Below are 20,913 nucleotides of genomic sequence, written 5' to 3' on the forward strand. Positions count from 1 at the left end.
CCTAACTAGCTACATAAAACAGACTGCACCCTTGATTGTACCTTCTGCAGGGCCACAGAATGCCCTGCGTGTTGAACGTGAAATTTGGACGCTGGAAGGCGTCATGGACTGCAAATCTGAATGTACTTAAAAGTGAGAACACAGAACAGTCCACGTATCAAATTAGCAACCAGACACTCATGTTCATTCGGACATGAACATTGGAATGGACTATCTCTTGAGCGGGCTGCCATTTCTAAACTCTGGCAGACCTGCATATGAAATATTGTAGGGGCTTAAAGTCCTTTATATAGGCTTGTATACCTGTAACCTGGATCCTGTGGAAAAGGAAGCCAGCGGTTGGCCCAGGGAAGCAGCTGATGGAAGGAGCCCATGGAGGGGGAAGAGGGAGGTAAAAAGGGAGCAGAGAGACTAGGGCAATGGGGTTCATTGGTGAGATCAAGGGAGGAACAGGTGGACCAAGAGACCAGGTAGTAGAAGGATGGTGTAGCAGAGCATGAAGGAAAATTGTCAAGTGCATGTGCAAGTTGAGGTGTAGTTTGCTAAGAGAAAGTGGCACGTGGGTGTCATTGCATGCAAGGTCAGTGACTGAGATTAAGGGTGAGAGAAGGGTGTGTGTGTGTAACTGGGGTGATTGCAAAGGGTGACTGGGAGAGTCAAAGGTGACAAGTCTATTAGTCTGGAGTGTAGTGCAGTTGAAGGAAAGAATCAGTGCAGTGGTAGACTGGGGGAGAAGAGTAGTGGAGAGGAGGTTGTACTAGAGAGTAACTGGAGGATAGAGTAGCGAGTTGTGGAGAGCAAGTTGTAGAGAGCAAGATCGCAGGGTGGAGGTAGGCTGTAGTGTCAGAGAGAGAGGAATATTGGAGGGACAGAAAGGGTAGCATGCGAAGGAGACAGTGGGTGGGAAGGCATGGTATCAAACAGTGAAGACAGACAAGTGATCTCAGTTCAAGGGTGTTTATTGAACTTCAATGGGTTGGTTGAACACCTATCTAACTTAAATCTAGGGATGGCAGCAAACTACGACCATCAAATAATAACGCGTCCTAATCGAGTCTCTGTCAAAATAAAAGAGCCTATACTAATAAACCCATTGCAAATCCTTACTTCTAAATACAAAAGGGTGTGGGACAATGATGTATGCAACAAAGAAAAGTGTTCAACAAATAATATATGTCAGGACGGTTAAGCAGTTGGCTTCCCTTACCCACGTTTTTAGCACGGTGCAAGGCGGCACGTTCGAGCTTTGCACACACTCTGGCTTCTCTGCCACAAGGACACAGTTCAAAACATAGACAACAGGGCCTTCTGGCAAAGTCCCTTTTCCAATAACAGTCTCTTACTGCAGAGGGCCTGTCATAACAACAAATACCAAAGTTCCACTTCTATTAGGATCTTCACATGCACGAGTTCTCACTTCCAGTATTTATCATGGGTCTCCGTCCTTCAGGCTTGGACCCCTTTCTACCACAATGTTTACTCTTGGTGTCCCTCGCTCAGGCTCTGATCATGGCTCTCCCTCGAGCGGGCTTGGATCCTCTTGATATTAAAATCAAAGACACTTGAATGTGCGATGGGTTTTGCTTAAACCATTGCAGGACCACTTTGATTCACCTCATACAATATTCTCAATCTTTTGTCTTTTGTTTCTCTTAGGATACTTTGCAGAGACCTTCAATTGAGCAAACGCACAGTGCTGGACCACTCGGTTAACGGGATTGTATCTTTCCTTCTCAAGTTCAAACATTCATCAGCAGTTTAGCTTCACTTGCGTCTTTCATCACACGCGTTTAACAATGTTCGTTCCAGCGCTCGTTATACAATGTTGCCGCTTGCAACATTGACTAAAACACAGACCGGTCTTGCATCAGTCTCTCCAACTCACTGGCTAGGTTGTTCTCTCTAATGCTTCTTTAATCTTGGAGCCAAGGACGATAACCCGGTGGCTGAGCCTCCTACCCACCTTGGCTGGTTACGCGGCAAGGCTTTCGGTATCTAAGACACACAATGCAGGAGTCTTCAGTCTGGTTTCCTGGCCTTATGCTTTCTGCCTCGAAGGTTTCTGGAAAGTAACGGTTTCTTGCCGAAAAGGTCAAGGGTATTTCCCTGCTTGCAAACCCTTCTTGGTTTCCAGTCTTTCTCCCCTCGTTCAGCTGCCGACTCAAAACTGCTGTTGCTTCGTGTGCTTTGCCTCACTCAGAGTGTACTCTTGTGCTCCACCTTTTATACGTGCGGGGAAGTTTAATGGAAGTCAAGCGTGAGTGATTGTCAGCAATTGCCCGACTTCGCCTGACCATAGTAGCGGGACATGTCAGGTACATTGCTCAGGTGTGAGTATGTTTTCTCCCAGAGCAGGCTGTCCGTGTGAAAGTGTTTGTGACGGGAAGGTGGGGGAGGGGGCAAAGTTCCCACACATCCTACCTGGTACAATGGGGTAAAGGTGTTACAGGGGGAGGGATACCATGTCTCACCATCCGGTGTCCCACTCCCCAAAGACCCCTCACCCAGGTGATCCTTCCGCACTGGGTCACCACCCAGGGTCTGGATCCAAAGGCAAGAGAGAGATCTCTATGGCTAGAGGGTGAGACACCATTTAGTTTCTCACAGATAGCAGGGGGAGAGTAGGAAGGAAAAGGTATAAGGACATTAGAGGAAAGGGCAAGTTGAGCCTGGGTAAAGGCACTTTAATCCAGTTGAAAGACCATTGTGATTTTGTAGCAAGTAGGTTAGAATTCACCTAGATTGTTGCGAGAGAGAGCGAGAGCGAGCGCGCAAGGCATTTGCCCATAGGTATTAAAAGTCAGTTAAATGGGGGTCTGGGGTTTCTGGACACCTGGCCAAGGGATAGAACCTCCCAGTGGTGATGAGAGAGAGAAAGAAAGAGGGACAGCTCGTAGTGAACTGCTTCTCCATTCTACCCGTAAACTGTTTTTGGGAGTTGGTGTGCTCTTGAGACCATCTGTGACAGTAGTGAAGCAACACTAGTCAAATAGACCCTTTTAATAGAACACGATGATCCATGTAATATTGCAAGGTCTACTGAAGCACAGTCTGTTTATTCCAGATAACTATGAAAAGTACTGAAAAAAAACAGCCAAACAGAGATACCTTTATTCTACCCATCATGGAACAAGCATTTATGTAGACTTTAAATGTACAAAAGGGTTTATTTCCCCCAGACTTACTGTTGACCCATTAGGGTCAAGAATGGTTTATTCAACAGGAACAAACCAAGAGTAAGACAGAGCCCTACGCTGTGTGGTAATAATCTATGATGGTTCCTTCCAAGGTACACAACACATTTCTAGTCATAATAATATGCATATCAGTAAAAAAACATTTCATTAAAAAAGTTAAGGGTTACAATCTATATAATTGCCCCGGGAGGATAGCTCAGTGGCAACGTGTTCGCCTTGGAAGCAAGACGACACGAAGCAACACAGGTTCGATCCCCGGGTCCGCGCTTAGAAACCTCTGGGTATTTATGCGCGTTATAAATACGCAACTAAAAGACACACAAAAAAATAAACACAATTACGCGTCTAAAAAAAAAACTTCCTGTAACAGCTCCTCGATGCCCGCGGGCTGTGTGAGTGCTTTAAAAATGCAAAATACATTTTTTTAAAAAATGTAAAGTATATAAACTCTGGAAAAACCAATGTTAACGTTCCTATAACACTCAAAGAAAATTACATATTCATACACAAATATAGCCTCTCATAATAAAATGAAATCTTAACTCACCTCACTATAGTTGAATTCTTGATCCATTGACTTTCCCAACATTCTGTGGCCACTAACACTTGACATGTTTCATGAATCAGCTTGCGAATTGCCAAATAAACCAGACCAGAAGAATGCACAAATGTAAATTTAGGTGCAAATCCATCCTACAGTTCAACATAAATGACACGCCAAAGAAAGTCTGTTCTTGACTTTCTCCATTTGTTTTCCCAAAGAGAAAAATGAGCAATGTCTGCTCACGCCCTTAGCTCAAGCCGCTGCACTTATTTTCTTTTGCCCATTTTTTTTAGTGGGCTGGAGGAAGCATGGTAATGGGTGCTTTTTGGTGCATTGGTGCAGTGGTAAATCGGACAAGTATTTTTTGTTAACCTACAGTACATTGAAGTGCCCCTTGCCACCAAAAGCGTTCATATATCTCATGATGCACTGCAGGAGGGAGCTGAAGATTTCCAAAAGCAAAACGCCGCCATTTTAATTCGCAAAGGTTTGCTTTGGAAATAAATGAGCATGCTGAAGAAAGTGAACTATTTACATTAATATATATTTTTTCTAAACAAAAAACGTTGGATAGGCTGTTGGCGAGGATGCAGGTAGCAGTCCATTTTTTTTTTTTTTTTTTTACAGAGCCGCCTTGCCGATCGCCCCAAGATAAGCAGAAACGAGGCACCATTTACGGAGATGAATCCATCCACCTGCTCAACATTCCTCTCCAACTTGGGCAAGAAACTGGTTGTCTTTTGACTATGGCGCCACCACCCACCTGAGGTGTGCATATGAGAGGCACCCCAGTGATGCTGCTGGCACCACTGACCCAGCACAAGCACTACTGAACAAGCAGAGAGGAGTGGGGTTGACCAGTAGCCATAGACCGGACCTGGTGGAAATGGCAAGTTCATCAACATTACTAAAGAAAATGTGAACGCAGACGGTCCCCGGAGGTGGGGAGAGGATTTGTACTGCAAAGACGACACAAAGGCATTTTGTGATATGTAGTTCTAATATGTGGGTAAATGAAGAGAAGGGGAGGGGAAGCCTGGATGATATCCGAATTGCCACTCACTTCACATACGCCTGAGCATTTTTATTTTATTTTAAATTTAAGCGGACACTGAATAGGGAAATCACTCCCTATTGGCTTTAGGCAATGCTTACCCTCAAGGGCTCTCTACAGGGACGTGATGGGCTGTAGGATTGCTGAGACTGCGTTTTCAGAGGCCTTCGGGGCAATTGGGTGAAGGACACCTAGCCGTCAATCTTTGGATAGGACGGGCCTGTGCTGGTTAAAACCGAGCCTGAATTCCTTTCAGGAACTACGTAAGCAGGCAGTGGCTCTACATCACTCACCTGAAGAGGACAACGCTGGATATCTTCACACCAGAGGGACTGGCCCAGAAGCGAGAAGCATGTGACGATAAAGGACAAGGCATTGTTATATTTTCGGGGCAGGAAAGGTCAAACTGAGGTGACCTGGATTGGAATGGGCCGGCCCAGGAGGAAATAAAAGGGGACGGCGAATTGGAGGCGGGTTGCATTGGTTTGGGTAGCGGGCTTGTAAAGGTGCTGTCCGTTAATTGGCTTGCAAGTCTGTAATAAATGGAATCCTGATTTGTCCATTCTCAATAAAACTCCTCATTCCTTTTCTTTTTGTTTTACTTCGATAAATACTTGCCAATTGAAGACTGAATTCAGGAGTCAACAACAGGCTTGGCAGGGGACATTCTTCACTAAAGAGCCTTTGCAGAGCCGTTCAGAACCACTGTCTGCTAACTTAGACCCACAACAGGTCTCAAAGTTAGAGTCCATGTTTAACAGACCAGGGTGGAGAATTTAGAATGCTTAGCTTCCATGAGACTGAGGAGCGCTATGAGAGATTGCCCTAGTGTCTGGCTATAATGATGATGGCCTGAAAACCCACAGAGATGGAGTTTAAATAGCCAGTCAGTGGTTAAAACAGATTTTGACGGTCTAGGAAGCCCTGTCTTTGTATAGAGACTTGCAGAGTGTAAAAAGAGCACAGACAAAAAACTTGATGACGTGATATTTGCCTCAGGCATTTGGAACCGAGACCACAAGAGATTCCTGGTTGCTATCTAAGGTCTCAGACAATTGGTTCCTCCTACGTATCACCCTGATCCTGACCTGCGAGTGACTTTGGGGTTTGATTACCATTACGTATGAACATGTGTTGAATTTAACCCAAGATAACAACCCTAGGAGACTAGCCCTGAGGCTGAAACATTCATCTTTGAACTAATTTCCATTGCCTTCACTGTGTTTATCCTACCTTGGTTCCTGTGTTTGCTTATACCCTATTCGGATTAGCATAATACACCTTGTGTGACCTACTCTGTAGCTGCCTTGCACATCCTGTGTTGACTCCAACAGTGCCATGTGCCAGGGGAAAGGTTTGGCTTGACAAGCGATTATGTGAAACTTTAAAACATTTGTTTTTTTGTTTGCTGAGAAACTCATGTAGAACATAATATGTTCCTACCAAGTGTTTTATCAGGATTGTGCTGCTCTGGAATGAAGAGAACTTGAATCAATGCCTCTTCCACGGATATGGTGCACTCTGTACTAAGCCCGTCACTGCTATCGAAAAGAGCATTTAAATTAGTGCAACGTAAAAGTTCTGACTCAGTGAATTAGAGATTGACTGAAAACGCCTTCAAATATTTTGTTGTAATATAAATTTATTTCAGAATTCAGCTTTATGTGTAAATTAAGGTTAAGGATATGCAAATATGTTATATTGTAGTCTAAAGGAAATATTGACTTTAAATTAGAAAAAAGTCATAATGGCAACACCCTAAATAAATCCTGTCAACCATGCCAGCTTCATTTAGGTTGTTGAATGTATTAGTGATATCATTGCAAGCCTCTGTAGTGCAAGGCATTCCATAACCAAATGATCACCATGAAAGAAGTCTAGCACCTGCCTTAATATACCTTTGCAATATTGATATAGGAATGATACCTGAACCACTAAAATAACCAACACCCTTCTGTTGACAAAGAATGAGCTACTTTCTTTCAGTATTGTTATTTCCGATTCATGTTGTAGCAAAGTGGCTTTGCTGGAAAAACCACCACAGCCTTCCACAAAGTCTATTGTCCCCATCAACTGACATAGGACTGGGTCCGCAGCACAGTAGAAAAAAGAAAAGAGGCAGAGCGGAAAAAATGTAAAACAAGCATTGGCAAATGCAACAGTTTCGGCTTAGAAAAGGCATTTTCCAGGCACTGCCTTAATGGTACTATCTGGCCATAAGCTGGCAAAGCACCTTTGTATATTATAACAGTGCCTGGTAAATGCCTATCTAATGCCTATACACGAGCCAAAGGTATTGAATTTGCCAATGCTGGATGATTACAGGAATTCAGTGCAAGGAATAGATGGAAAGACAAACGTATTGATTATGAATCAAGTGCCTGAAAGACGTTTTGGTTTTGAGTGAAGAGCACCATTGGTTAGTTTGGTTAGGTAGGGTAGGGGAAAACCCACAGTCTGAGGGCAAGATAGGCATTTGATTATTTTGGTTAAATAAAAGATGGGAATGTCTAACTTGTGTCCGACTCCCCCTTCTGGTTCGCTACAATACCTATACCAGTTAATTACCAAAGTGATCCTTGCACTAATTTTCCATGCACCATTTTTATAGGTGAGCCCACCCTATTACACATGGCATTTGTAGAGTGTAGGAGTGGTATGTAAGCAGATTGGTGTCTAAGTGGAGGTGGGGCTTTCATGTATGTGGGGCCACACTTGCAACCTTTTTTCATTTTCTCATTCTTTGCAAGACTGTAGCTTTTCTTTTAATACTCATATGGTTATCCCACAACCATGAAGGAAGGGAAACAGGACAAACTAGCTCAACACGGTCAAGTCAAACAATTCCTCTCCATATACAAAGCTCTCAATGATAAACCTGCCCCAAATGTTTGAAAGGCATCCCATACCAATTTGAGACACTAAGACCATGGAGACCATCAAACAAAAGTTTACAATTCCCAAGTAACCTCTTTGCTCAGATAGTGTACTGCATGTGCTAAGACAAACCGAAGACCTCCTACTTATGCCCTGTAAACCTTAGACAAAGCTTTTGAAAACACAATACGATAGCAGACTTTCCTCCATCATCTTTACAAGTGTTTTAGGGATTTGGGTCCTTGGGAACACATAGGAATAAAAAGTAAAGAAACACACTTACGCTGTGTTCGCTTCCGGTCTGCATCTCCAGGTAAGCAGGGGGCATCTGCACTTTGCTCAGCACTTTGAAACAGGTCTTCAAGGCATGAGTGAGCTCCTTCAGGCTGAGGGAGTCCATGTTCTCAGCAAGGGACTGTGTCATGTAGCTCAGCATCTGTGGCAGGTACTGTGTCTGCACTTCAGAGTAAAGTTCCTAAAATCAACAAGCGACGTTGAGACCATGAATGTGGATAACACAAACAACCGTTACAGCCAATCCTTTTGACAACAAAGACAACCGTTTTGGCGTTTCTATATCCAGACATGTTCCCCCCTATTTGTCTTTTTTAAACATTACAACTCTTACATAGTACAATTTTCGACAAATCACAAGACCACTTTATCTGGCCTCTGTGTCCAATTTACCTGAGCCTTCTAACAGGCTGCAGAACCAACGTCACTTGAACGTCACATGGCCTGTCACAATGCCCAGTGTCCTCTTTGCCTGGCATCACCAAACAAGACAACTGGGCAAAGCCTGAAGCAATGGCAAGCAACCAAACGCCTGGGGAATGGCCTTCCATACCTTGTGCGAATACGTGTGGCAACTGGGCAAAGGGACTATGACCATGCCCAATGGCCCAAGCAGATCAGCAGGCTATGCTTAGCCTCAGACCCGGTCTGTAGGTCCCAGCTGGGTCCACAGGTCTGATGTCAAAAACTGCTGTTTAGTTTGATTTTTTATTTAGGCATACTGCACTCATGAACCCATTTGTGTGTCACAGTTACTTTTTGGTGCTGCACACCTGACCCACAAGTCGGATTGTTGTCGACCAAATAAAAAGTGTTTTGTTTTTTCTTATTTACTGACAGATTGTACTCCTTACATTAGTCAAAAAACTGAAATTTGAATCTGCAAGATACATTTTATTTACTTAGGGACTGATTCACAGAAGTGTTTTATAATGGCACAATCCCATAGGAAAACACACTGTGAATCAGGTCCTTAATGGTTTTTCCACAGTTTGAAATAAAGGCACATGCTTTGATCAACAACTTCCTCTTTCAGGTGCTGAAAAAAAGAAAAATATATAAATATTCGAGTGCTACCATATTAATCTGTATGCTGCCATTTAAGTGGAAACTCAATATAGTTTCACTCAACACAATTTCAGGGTTCTCATCTTGGCAGCATATATATATATATATATATATATATATATATATATATAATGTTTCCTCAAAACCTTGGCTTGGAAGGTTTGGTCTAACTTGGCAACATCTTATAGTAGTGAACAAAGAAAGTAGTTGATACAATCAATACATTAAGTCCATGGAGTCGCGTCTCATCAGGTCTGGGGTTTAGCCAAGTACAAGACCCCTTGCAAAATAGTGTAAGGTATAAGTAACCTGGAAAGAGACTGCGCCTAATGTTTGCAAATTAGTTTTATTTCTCAGAAAATAGCCCTTATAGTTGATGACACATGTTTCGGTCCTCCAAGGACCTTTTTCAAATCAGGGCTATTGATTAGTCTTAACATCATATAATCATTAAAAAAAAGAAAAAAAAATGAAAACATAAGCAAATAGTCACATTGGTAGACATGTGTATATATCCAAAATAAAGTGATGATAAAAATAATAAGATTAAGTATGCATTGAAAGAAAAATACATAAACACATAAGTGCATGGTTGTTAGAAATGAAAAGCCAGCCAATAATTGGATGGGGAATAGGGGTTGGAGAAAGCAGGGGTGAGATTCGGAGAAAAATAGATGCAAAGTCTTTGTTAGTTATGATACATGATGCATTTACAATATAAACATTATTATGGTCAATTCATATTCTTTCATGTCACAGAATATATGGAGAAGCGTGTTACGTTGTACTCATGTAAGATTCCCCTGTCACATAATGTGAAAAATGAGCTTCCATATATCGAAAGACACCACACAGAGCGTAATAGCGGAATACCTTAGGAACAGACAGGAAGAAACGGAAAATCTTTTTACACCTAAGGGCAGCAATAAACATGCATTCTTTAACCCTGTACCGCCACACCAGTCAGAACAGGCTCAACCCGGACCCGGATAGCCACGTCCGCAGGCAGAGGAAGGCCAGTTGTCGTGAGCTCATCCCCTGCCTGAAAACGGGTCTGGACGTGGGCATCCCTGCTGGTGCAAGATGATGCAGGGACAGGATCAGGGACAGGATTGCACACAGGCACCTCCGCGGCGGCCTGTGCTGCCTCCTGTCCCTGGTCCTGCACTGCACCACTAGCACCAGTGGGATCCCCACCTCCAGACCCCGTCTCTGTTGCTTGCACGGCCTCCTCCTCCACCAAACCCCCCACCAACCTGGATGACTCCGTGCCATCTTCCCCCGTTGGGCCCTGTGGGGTCCCAGCTGCCCCTTCTGCTGCCGAGGAGTCCAACTCCCACCTCCGCCTCTTGGACCTCCCCCTGGCAGCTGCGGCCTGGGATGCGGCACCAGACTCCTCACTCCCCGACGAAACGACAACATGGGAGGGGAGCCGGGCCTTGCTTCTCCGGCTGGCGGTGGGATCCCCGCCGCTGTGCTCCACAGCACTTTCTCCGCCCTCTTCATCAGTTGACGCTGCAGACAGGGAGAAATAAAACACAGGCATCAGGGCACTGTACAATGGACACATACACACATGACAGTTGTACATGAGTAACATTGGCAAACCTCAGACATGTCATCACAATCCCCAACACACATGTCATTTCAACTCGCACACATGAGCCATACCACAGCCATATCGCAACTGCCAGCACCATCCATACACATACAACAGCATGAGCAGGCAAAGGTGAGCCAGACATCACATGCAACACAGGAAGTGCACCACACATGTACACACACCACCACACCTGCATGCATGTGTACACCTCTGCCAAGTGTCGCAGTGTTCAGATGGGCATCCATGTCACATCTGCCGATCAGGCTTCCACATACCGCTGTCACATGCATCCATGTTGCATCACTGTTGCACCCTTGTCAAATACACACAGATGCACATGTACACAGTGCTGATACATGCAGCTGAAAATAACATACATGCGTGACATCACGGACATGTCTACTTACATACACATTCATCCAAACGTGTGCCCACACAACTGCATTTGGCATGCAAGCCTACACACACAAGCACCATCCATGTCTCACACATTCCAGCCCTTGCATGTGTTAGCCCCACGGCCCTGTACACCCCACCCATACTCAAATCCATACAAACAGATGTGCAACCTGCACACTACTGAAAAATCACCACACGCACAGCTCACAATCAGGATGCATGTACACTTACCGCTCGACTCCAGGCGGGTCTGCCTCTCAAGGACCTGGATGTGGAGCGCTGGGGATATGCGTTCCAGGACCCTCATCTGTTCTTCCGACAAGTGGCCCCGGCGCCCCTTGGTATCCGCTGCCTTCAAGAGGCGCCGGGCCTTGTTCAGGGTCCTGGACCTGAAGTCCTCCCAGCGCTTCTTGACATGTTGGAAGTCGCGGACTGCCAGCCCCTCCGCGTTGATGACAGTCACAATGTCAGTCCAGATCCGAGTCCGTCCTTCCTTGTCGGCGCGGGAACTTCCGAAGACGGCATCATACTGCCCCAGGACTTGCTCCACCAGGACACCAACTTCGGTGGCACTGAAGCTGGCCCCCCTCTGCCTCTCTGGCCGGGGGTGGTCAGTGGTCTCAGATGGTGTTTGCCCCGACATGACAACCACAGAGGCAGGAGTGGGTGGGCAACTGGGTCCTGGGCTGTGGAGCGATGGAATCCCAGTCGGGAGTCTTCGGTTCCAGCAGGGGTGGTCACAGCAACAGCACCCCTGGCTGATGTGCAAGCAGCAAATGGCCGGGCACGTGGGCAGCAGGCAGTCAGGCAGCAGCAGATGGCAGGTGGGAGCGTGCTCAGGGCTCTGGGGGGTAGTAGTTCGGCCTTCTGGGCAGGAGCGTGGTCTTCCCTGTGCTTACGTGTGGCCAGCTTGATACGGAGTGATTTGGCACGTGAAAATTCGGCACGTCAGCGTGTAATTCGAGGAAAGGCCCTTAGCGCGTAAGCGCGTCTGCACGCATATGCAATTTCATTGGACAGAAGGCCCCTCAAGCGCAAGCGCCCCTGTGACGTAACGCGTACAGGCGTGCATGGGCATTTCAGTGCACGTGAAAAACTGCACGTCCGCGTGTAATACGAGGAAAGGGCCCATGCGCGTAAGTGACGTGACGCGCGCGTGCGTTTCCCTCAGCACGGGTTAAAGGTTAGCGGGCCCAGCAGTTCGCTGTACGTGCCTTTCGTGGAGACCGACGTGTGTTGCTGCTGCATGGTTTGCGAGCCATCACAACTTCACAGCTATCTAGGACGTATCTCCTCTTTTGGCGTTGGTATTGGCTACGTGTGTTTTTCTGCATCGCGCTAGTCAGACGGTGAGTCGCACACGCTCTTTTTCCCACTGCGGGTGCCCCTGTGTATCGCACCCATTTTCGATGTCATAGTAGCCTGCGTGTCCCACGCGTACGCATTATTCGTGTTACTGGGTGCCACCGCGTACTGCGGGAGGTTGAATCCACGCACGTAGGCTGTAGGGTTGCGTGCATGGTTTTACTGCAGTTTTGGGGTGCCTGAGCGTTGCGTGACCCGTCACCACATCACCGGGGTCACATACAGCCTTGCAGGTGCAGGGGGGCTGTAACATCTTGCTTCTCACCCCTTCACCCCAATTGCCCAGGTCAATTGTGGTGTACACCTCCCATTGGCACCACTCCATCTGTGCCAGCACTACTACATCAGTGCCATGGTTGGGAGGCCACCAAAGGTGAGGGGCGCCTCAGCTGGGCGTCCTCCTCGTGGCGGGCGTGGTCGAGGACGTGGCCGTGGTGACCAGGGAGTAGGGGGACTCCAGGGTGTCCAGGGCGGCCACAGAGGGGGAAGAGGCAGGGGTGCGCCACTTGAGCACAATGTTGTGCCATGTGTCGGTGCAGTCATGCCACCACCCCCTGTGGTTCCTGCATCTGGCACTGGCACCCGTTCGACCCGGCAGTCCGTTCCATCGACTGCCACGGGCCCAAGGGTAGTGGTAGCTGCAGGTGCAGCTGTGGACACCGCCACCCAGGCTCAGGGTCTGCCAGCGCAGGCTGCGTTGGCACTTGAAGAGCCCTTGGTAGATCTCCAACAGGCCAGTGGGGAAACCATAGGGGCACGCCGGGCTGCTCAGACCAAGACACGTGTCCCTGGGGCAGTCATGTCATCTGCTGCCCCGAACAGCCGGGTGTTGGCAAGTGCAGGGGCAGATGCACCCAACAGCACCCCGGTTGTGAGTCTGCCAACCAGGACCGTTGCGGTCAATGACCCTGCCACAGCTGATGTTGCTGCGCAGGGTCCATTAGTGGGCACCCAGCTGCCACTGACACAAGTCAGGCCTTTGGTCATCCCTCCACCTGCCACTCCCTTGGCTCAATCCACCGAACCCACTAGCCATACTGGTCAGGGCGGCATTAGCCAGCCAGGGTCTGCGCCACAGTCCAAGAGGAGGAAGGTTGCACCTGCAGCACAGGCTGGGACCCCACACACAGCCACGACCTCCTGCACGTCGAGGAAGAAGCCTTTCTGTAAGCAGGAACTGGACTTCCTCGTGGACTACGTGCGGGTCCACAGCCATGACATGCTAGTGGGTGCCAATAGTCAGACTACGGCTGCCCAACGTGACACCCACTGGAAGCATGTTGCGGAACATGTCAGTTCATTTGGCCATGAGGTGCGCACGGAGCAAGAGTGCAAAAAGCGTTGGAATGACATCAAGCGCAGCACTAAGGCTAAGCGTGCCTCTAATTACAACTTGACTCTGGTGACTGGCAGTGGGCCTGCACCAGAGGAGGAAGAGCTCACTCCGCATGAGGCTCTCGTTGCAGAGTTCATACCACCTGAATTGGTCGAAGGAGTGGGAGAGATGCTGGACTTTGATGCACAGTCCAGTGAGTGTTGATGCGTGTTTGTTGAGGACGTGTGTGTTTCACTTGTGGGATGTGTTGTGCATGATTGCTGCTACATGTGACGTGTACATGGTTCTGATGTGTAAGTAATGCAATGCTTCCGTCATGCATGTCTCCTCTGGCTGCATGCGGGACTCCATGTAGGCATGCTCCCTTGCCCCTCCTCCGCCACTCTGCACCCCAGTTCCACCTTTGCACTGGTATGCTTCAATCTTGCCAATGTGTACTTTCTTGTTCATGTGTCCTGTGTAGATGCTAACTTCCAGCGTAGAACCTGCCAGACATATGCCGTGTGGTACAGCCTTAGTACTCGATGCAGGGTATCTCACTTGTACTGTGCATGGGTTAGATGTCCCGCAGGGACATGAGTGCCCATTCATGCTCCATATGCATTGCACGCATGCCCCTATGTGTCCTTGACTGGATGATCACTGTAATACAAGTCCTTGGTTACATACATTGCCTGCCATCTCATCAGCCTTCCCATGTCAACTGTGGCTCAGTCCTGCGTTGCACACATGTTTAGGCTCTGACAATCTGTGTGGCTCACAGGCCTCAGCATGTTCAATGGCCAATGACTCTGTCCAACTCTTGTTGTGTCTTCTTCACACGTGGGCGGCCTCCAGAGTTTATCATGTGTCCTGCCTACTGTCCCAGCATCATTTGCAGTGTTGTCACTTGAATCACATTAAGCTGTTGGTGCCAGTGAACACTGCCTGTCAATACACAGGTGTATGGTCAGCCTTTTGATACCATGCTAGGCATCCCTGCTTTGGTACTGGGGTGGAGGGGTGCTTGGCTTCTAGATATGGTACACATTGAATGCACAATGCACGTGATGTCTGAATTTGACATTGCACTGCCTTCACATTTCCTGGCACACACCATGGAGTCCTTGTACATGTAGGTAGTGAGTGGCGTACACATTTTCTGCACTGCATAGACCCACTTCCATGGTAACTGCCACCTTTCAACAGGTCTGATCACAGAAGCTATTCAAAGTTGACCCAGCATGCATGCCAGGTTATATGTTGTGTGTCACATGTCTGCCGGATGCGTTTGCTGTCGGTGTGTGTGTGTTGTGTGCTTTTGACATGTGTAGTGACCTTTTTTTCTCTCTATTTTTCAGGTGATGATGCAATGGAGGCGGAGGATGGTGTTGTCATGCCAGACACAGGGTTGGTAACACCATATCAACCCGGCACTAGTGGGGGTCGTGGGGTGGTAGGCCACGAAAACCCCCAAGTGCTACAGTCCATCTGGTCTCTGGCTGCCTATGAGTCCAGCCTTGATGACGACTGACGTCCATGTTGAGTTGGATGAGCATCAAGACCATGTGTCAGGGGTGAGTGATTCTGATGTGGACACTCCTCTGTCTGCGACCCCTGCACTGAGGGATCAGACCGTCTTGGTTCCTCCGCCCGTGGTGGATCAAGACGCAGGGTCACCCTCCACACCAGTCACTGATGTGCCTAGGACATCACGTCGACGGGGGCATGTAGTCGTGCAGCCGCGGTTGGTGCCAACACAGCGAGGACCCCCGGTCCTTGGGTCCCACAGGGTCAAGCCCGGCAACGCGGTCGCCGCGCGCAACCGCTGTATACTGAGTGGGAGCAAGACATGACTGCCAATTCCGAATGGCAGGGGGCAGCAATGGAGAATATCGCTGAGAGCATGGAGCGTGTGGCCCGATCTGTGCTCCCCCCTGCTAGGCAGGTGCTTCTCCAGCAGCAGGCGGCCGGTCCATGGCCCGCTCGCTCAGGCTGGGCATGGCGGCCTCAGACAGGGCACGCCAGGCTGAAATGTCGTCTCTGCGTCAAGCAATTGCAGCTCACGCAGAGGCGCACATGGATGCCCTGATGGAGGAGTATGCTTCCCTCAGATCCACTCTGGGTGTCCTTATGATGTCCCAGAGGCAGCAGGCAGAGGAGAGGTTTGCACAGCTTGAGCGTACCATCTCGGCTGAGCTACAGGCTTGCCGGGAGGTGCAGCGGTTGTCCAGCCAGGCCTTGCAGGAGGAACTCCGTGTTACACGTGCTACCTTGCAAGAGGAAGCACGTGTATCATGTGAGGTTCTGCATGCAGACCTACGTCACATCGCCACACAGAACCAGGCTCACCCATCCGGCAGACTTGCTGCCGACAAGGGGCAAGCTGCGGCTAGGCGTGGCCAGGCTACTGTGCCATGTCCTCCTTTCCAGGATGAGCCAGACTCGGACGACCATCTATCCCCCACATAGGTCGGGCTGTGCAGGCGTTCAGCCCATGGCGTTTTTTTTTTTGGCTCAGCATCATCGCATGTGGATGTTGAGCAGCACCCTGCACCTCCCCCCTCCTGGGTGCCTCCCCTCCCCCCGGGTCATATGTGGCTATTTTTGATTTTTCTTTTAGTTTAGTTAGTTAAGTTTCTGTTTGATAGTTAGTTTAATTAGGTAATGTAGGTTTTCCATAGTTGGTGTAATTAGTTAATTTAGTTTAAAATTGCTTGTCTATTGTGCTTTCATGTGACGGTGCGGTGCTTCGTGGCTTTTGAAGGCATCCACTGTCTGTTCCAGCTGGGCCCTTCAGGCTTGTCTTGTGTATGTGTTTGCTGCTTGGGGTCCTTAACTCACATATGCCACTCTTGCCTCCCTTATCCATGGGCTCGCAAGGATGGTTCGGTGTTACAGAATTTTACACAAGGGCTTTGGACGGTCATATCTGTGGCATGTCTGGTGCTGTGTGACTTGTGTTGACACCCCTAGTGGGGATGATTTTGGTGTTATTGTCCACTGTTCAGCTTTTGCTAGATGGGGTGTGTCATGATTAATGTGTACATTAATTGCTATGCATTGTGTAGTATGTTTCATATCTTTACTGTACACGTGCTTGTTGCAATTCATGCTGTAGATAGTGTTCCACACTTTGGATGTGAAAGACGGACTGATGGTGTGATTTGTGATGTGACTCTCTGACATGGTCAAGTAATGAGATGCCTGATGAGACACACACAGATGACTTTGAAGCATTAATCATGTGTTTCATGCCCTTTCTACAGGGGGATGAGCCACCAGAGCACCTTTGCCAGCAGACATGGCCCATTGGACGACGGAATTCTGGACATGTTTGTTGGTGCCCACATGCACATGTGTGCACAAGCAGAGGCACAGGGATTGCAGACCCACATCCTAGAACTGCTGACATGTTCCAAGGAACTCCAGGCAAGGTGAGCAGCACAGGGGGGCCACGACACAGCAAAGCTTGCACCAGGCGAGTTGCACATGCAGGCTTAGTCACAGCACTGAGGGTGAGCTTAGACGAATATTGGTGTTGAAGCACACAATGCAGCTCAGATGTGTTGGTGGACTGATGGCTGTTGCTAGTAGGGTTGTCTGGGACACATGCAGGGGCAGTGGCACATACCCTCTGGTACACCAAGGTCCATTGAGGCACTTGTATCAACCATGTAGGCTTCCGAGACATGGAAAGGGGCAGCTCACAGGGACATGTCTTTTCCATGTACTTTATGATAAATGCACTGCCAAATTTGTTTCGGCCATGGTGGTACGCAACTTGCTCAGAAGTCATGGCTTGCTATATGGGTCTGTCTGCTTACCCAGGGAACATTGCATGTTGTGTGAATTGTGACACATTGGTGTTCCATTTGCCACGCACCCACCGGCGGATGATTTACTGCATTGACTGTGTATGACCCGTCACAGGGGTAATGTTATATATGGGTACGAAGCATCTACACCAGATTGTCTGTTTGTAGAGTAGTTTGTTGCTATGGGGCATGTTTGGTGTTGTGTTTTTGTGTAATTGGCACGTACAGGTTGTTGACTGTGGCTCTCTTTGCAGCATTGCAGTCCTCCTGTAACCGGACCTGAGAGTGCGCAGGCAGGAGGCCAGCACTCAAAACCAGAGCTAAGTGTCTTGTTGTTTTTCTTTCGAACTGCTCTGCATAGGCTTGCTGGCGAGTGTACTAATGCATGGATGTATGTGTGGTTCAATTTGGTATGTTTTTTCTCCCTAATCACCTGTACTCCTATGCAGTTTTGAACCCTGTACCCTCTGCCCGGTGTTCCTGCTTCCCGTACCTATCCAAGCAACGTTCCCTGACCCTCTTTCCCCGCTGGGGTTGCGGATGCCTGTGTAAGCTCCGAACTTGCAGGCGCCAAAGCCCTAGAGGGGGTGGTTGGTTCGTACCACTCCTGAGCCTGGACTACAGAAGGCCATGACAATGATGTCCAAGTTTGTTTGGATTGTGTATGTGTTCATGCAGGTAGTACATTTTCGTGCATTCCCTAGTTTCATGTGTCATTCCTCCTCCCCTCTCCTGCCACTCATTCCAGTCATCCAGTGTGTCAACACCTGTCCCGACTGCATATCCCTGAACCTCCTTCCCCAACAGGGTCTCAGGGGCCTGTGTGAGTTTGACCTTGCAGGCACCCGGGACATGGTGGGGGTGGTTGTTTCGTGACACTCCCGCGCCTGTACAGGGGACCTGTGACAGTACACATCCGTTCATGGTGCATCATCCTATGTCATGTACCACACATGTTTCACATCCTGTCGTGACATTGTTTTACTGTGCTACCTTGGTTGTTGCATCATTGTGGTAGTACTTGGCCTTTGTGAGGTACTGCTACGTCAAGTCATCTACTGGAGGGTGTTCTGGTTCGTTTTTCTGGCGTGGATTTTGTGATTTTGGACATGAGTGTGGATTATGAGGGTGCAGGCACCTTTTTACACACAGGTGGGAGATGGTGTCGAAGGCTAAAGGTGATCCTGTGGCCAGCTGGAATTGAGGTTTGAAGGCTCCATGACCCAGGTGCAGTTGTTCAGTGGGTCATGGTCATTTGTGAGGGAGGGGGGGGTTGTTGTTGATAGTTGCCTTGCCCTGCAGTGTGATGGGAACTCTGACATTGTAATGGTGGTATCCTATGTACATGTTGTGTTCTGCTGATCAATGCCTGTTCATGTGTTGTGTTTTCCTTTCAGGTGCGAGGTGATAGTTGTGGTTTGACATGCTGGGGTGTACACATGGTGAATGTTCACATGTGATGTGTAGAGAACACTAATGGTCACTTGAGTGCACATGCATATGTGGAGTGCATGTCCTTGCAGAACCACACACTTGCACTCTGATCCACTACATGTACTCCCACCCTTGCATATCCACGTGTACACTGTTTGCCTTCTGGTGCCCACTGTGTCCCTGCAGCACATGTTCTGTGACCGATTATGGATCCTGTACATGCCTGATTTGCCGTTTGATGTGGTCTGTCACTTAGATGTGATGCTCAGGGTGTGCATCACACACAATGGCTGTTCACTGTGCTGTGCGCTGAGCCGTGTGTTGCAGGAGTAGGACACAGCACACATGAGCTGCAGTGTTGATTTTGCAATGCACAATGTGCATGTAGACAAGCATTCATTGTTATGTTACGTCTACGACTCTTGTAATGCAAAGAAAACCTGATGAAAAAAAAGGTAGATACAGAGTGACAAATTGTGAAGGCAGTTTAGTAAAACTCACCAAACCAAATTTAATTAATCATATCAAATTGTCATTAAAGACTCCTCAACATAAAGAAGTATATTACATGTCCCTGCTACAACTCTTTAAACATGGAGGAAAGAAGAATACATACTAGATAACTATGACTCCTATGAGGACGCTTTCAAAGCAAAGGAAAGCACTATAACTGATGTAAACTTTACACAGTACAAAACAATGTTACACAATGAACAGCAACACGAAGAAGAACTGCAGGCCCAACTAGATAAGGACACTCCTGACAGTCAACCTTCTGTAACAGGAAGCCAATAACCACTGGGAGAGCCACTAATAACAAATGAGGCAGAATTAGCAATGAAAGAAGTAGAAAACACCATGTGCCAGTATGAAGATAAAGAAGACTTAACTATACTACAATCAAAACTAAACTATGAACAACGTAGCATTTTTAAAGAAGTAACAAAAGAAATTGCACATGGTGTACAACATGAAAACAAAGAATGCACCTGCCAAAATTACAAACCTATACTACTGTACGTCAGTGGTGAAGATGGTTCTGGCAAAACATTCTTGATCAAAATAATCAGTAAATTCCTTCAACAATTGACAAACAAACTGTCAGCTGTTGTCACTGCCCCCACAGGTTTAGCTGCCTACAACATAGGCAGTGTTGCTCCACCTTACTAATGCAAACACATAGTAAATACGTAATACTAATGCTTCTACGTTGCAATGCAGATGGTACCAAAAACAACTACAAGCTGACTGGATTCACACATGGTCAAGTATCACTTGGTAAGAAAACCTTCACAACAATAGGTATAATCTACCACACAGGAGCCACAACCAATGCAAGTCACTATACAGCATATATAAAGAAGAATTGCGGATGGTTCGAATGTAATGAAAGTACCATTACTCTAAAGCAGAGATTACATGCAAATCTTTATTACCTAAACTTCTATTAGAAAACTATAAACTGTTATAATATACCAACAGCTATATTACTGCCCCAAGATTCTACACACATTCTCAACAACTAAACAGATAAATGAATACCACTAAATTATATAAAAAAATAAACAGTTAGAATATGCCAAATGGTATCTAACTACCCCAAAATTTTACAATATCCAAACAGATAAATCAATACCACTTCATTATAAAAAAAATAGACTGTTAGAATATGTCAACAGGTATCTAACTGCTCCAAAAATCTGCAACACACCAATATATAGAGCATTAGACAGAAACAACAAGTGAATACTGAAAACAAACAGACTGTAGCATAACAAAAAAAGTTTTTTTTTAATCCAACATGGATTTTTCTTTCTCCCACAGACCCAATGATTTGAGCAACAAATACAGAACTGAGCAAATTGCACAGTACACTGGTTTGTAATCTACTAAATATGAGCGTAAAAAAAAAATGTTGATTATTCAATGTTATAAGTTGTTACAA

General features: G+C 47.2%; 1 protein-coding gene across 3 annotated transcripts in view; it reads right to left on the reverse strand.

Annotated features, from left to right (window-relative positions):
* The window catches only part of DOP1B (DOP1 leucine zipper like protein B), a 1,145,257-nt gene that overhangs the window by 547,055 nt on the left and 577,289 nt on the right, over window positions 1-20,913 (reverse strand). For all 3 annotated transcript variants that reach the window (XM_069636119.1, XM_069636117.1, XM_069636118.1), the window contains exon 13: window positions 7,956-8,147. In XM_069636119.1, the coding sequence (XP_069492220.1) occupies window positions 7,956-8,147 (192 nt within the window). The remainder of the gene's footprint in view (window positions 1-7,955; window positions 8,148-20,913) is intronic.

Source organism: Ambystoma mexicanum, chromosome 7p (assembly GCF_040938575.1).
Source record: "Ambystoma mexicanum isolate Mex_15411 chromosome 7p, UKY_AmexF1_1, whole genome shotgun sequence".
In the NCBI taxonomy this organism is placed as follows: domain Eukaryota; kingdom Metazoa; phylum Chordata; class Amphibia; order Caudata; family Ambystomatidae; genus Ambystoma; species Ambystoma mexicanum.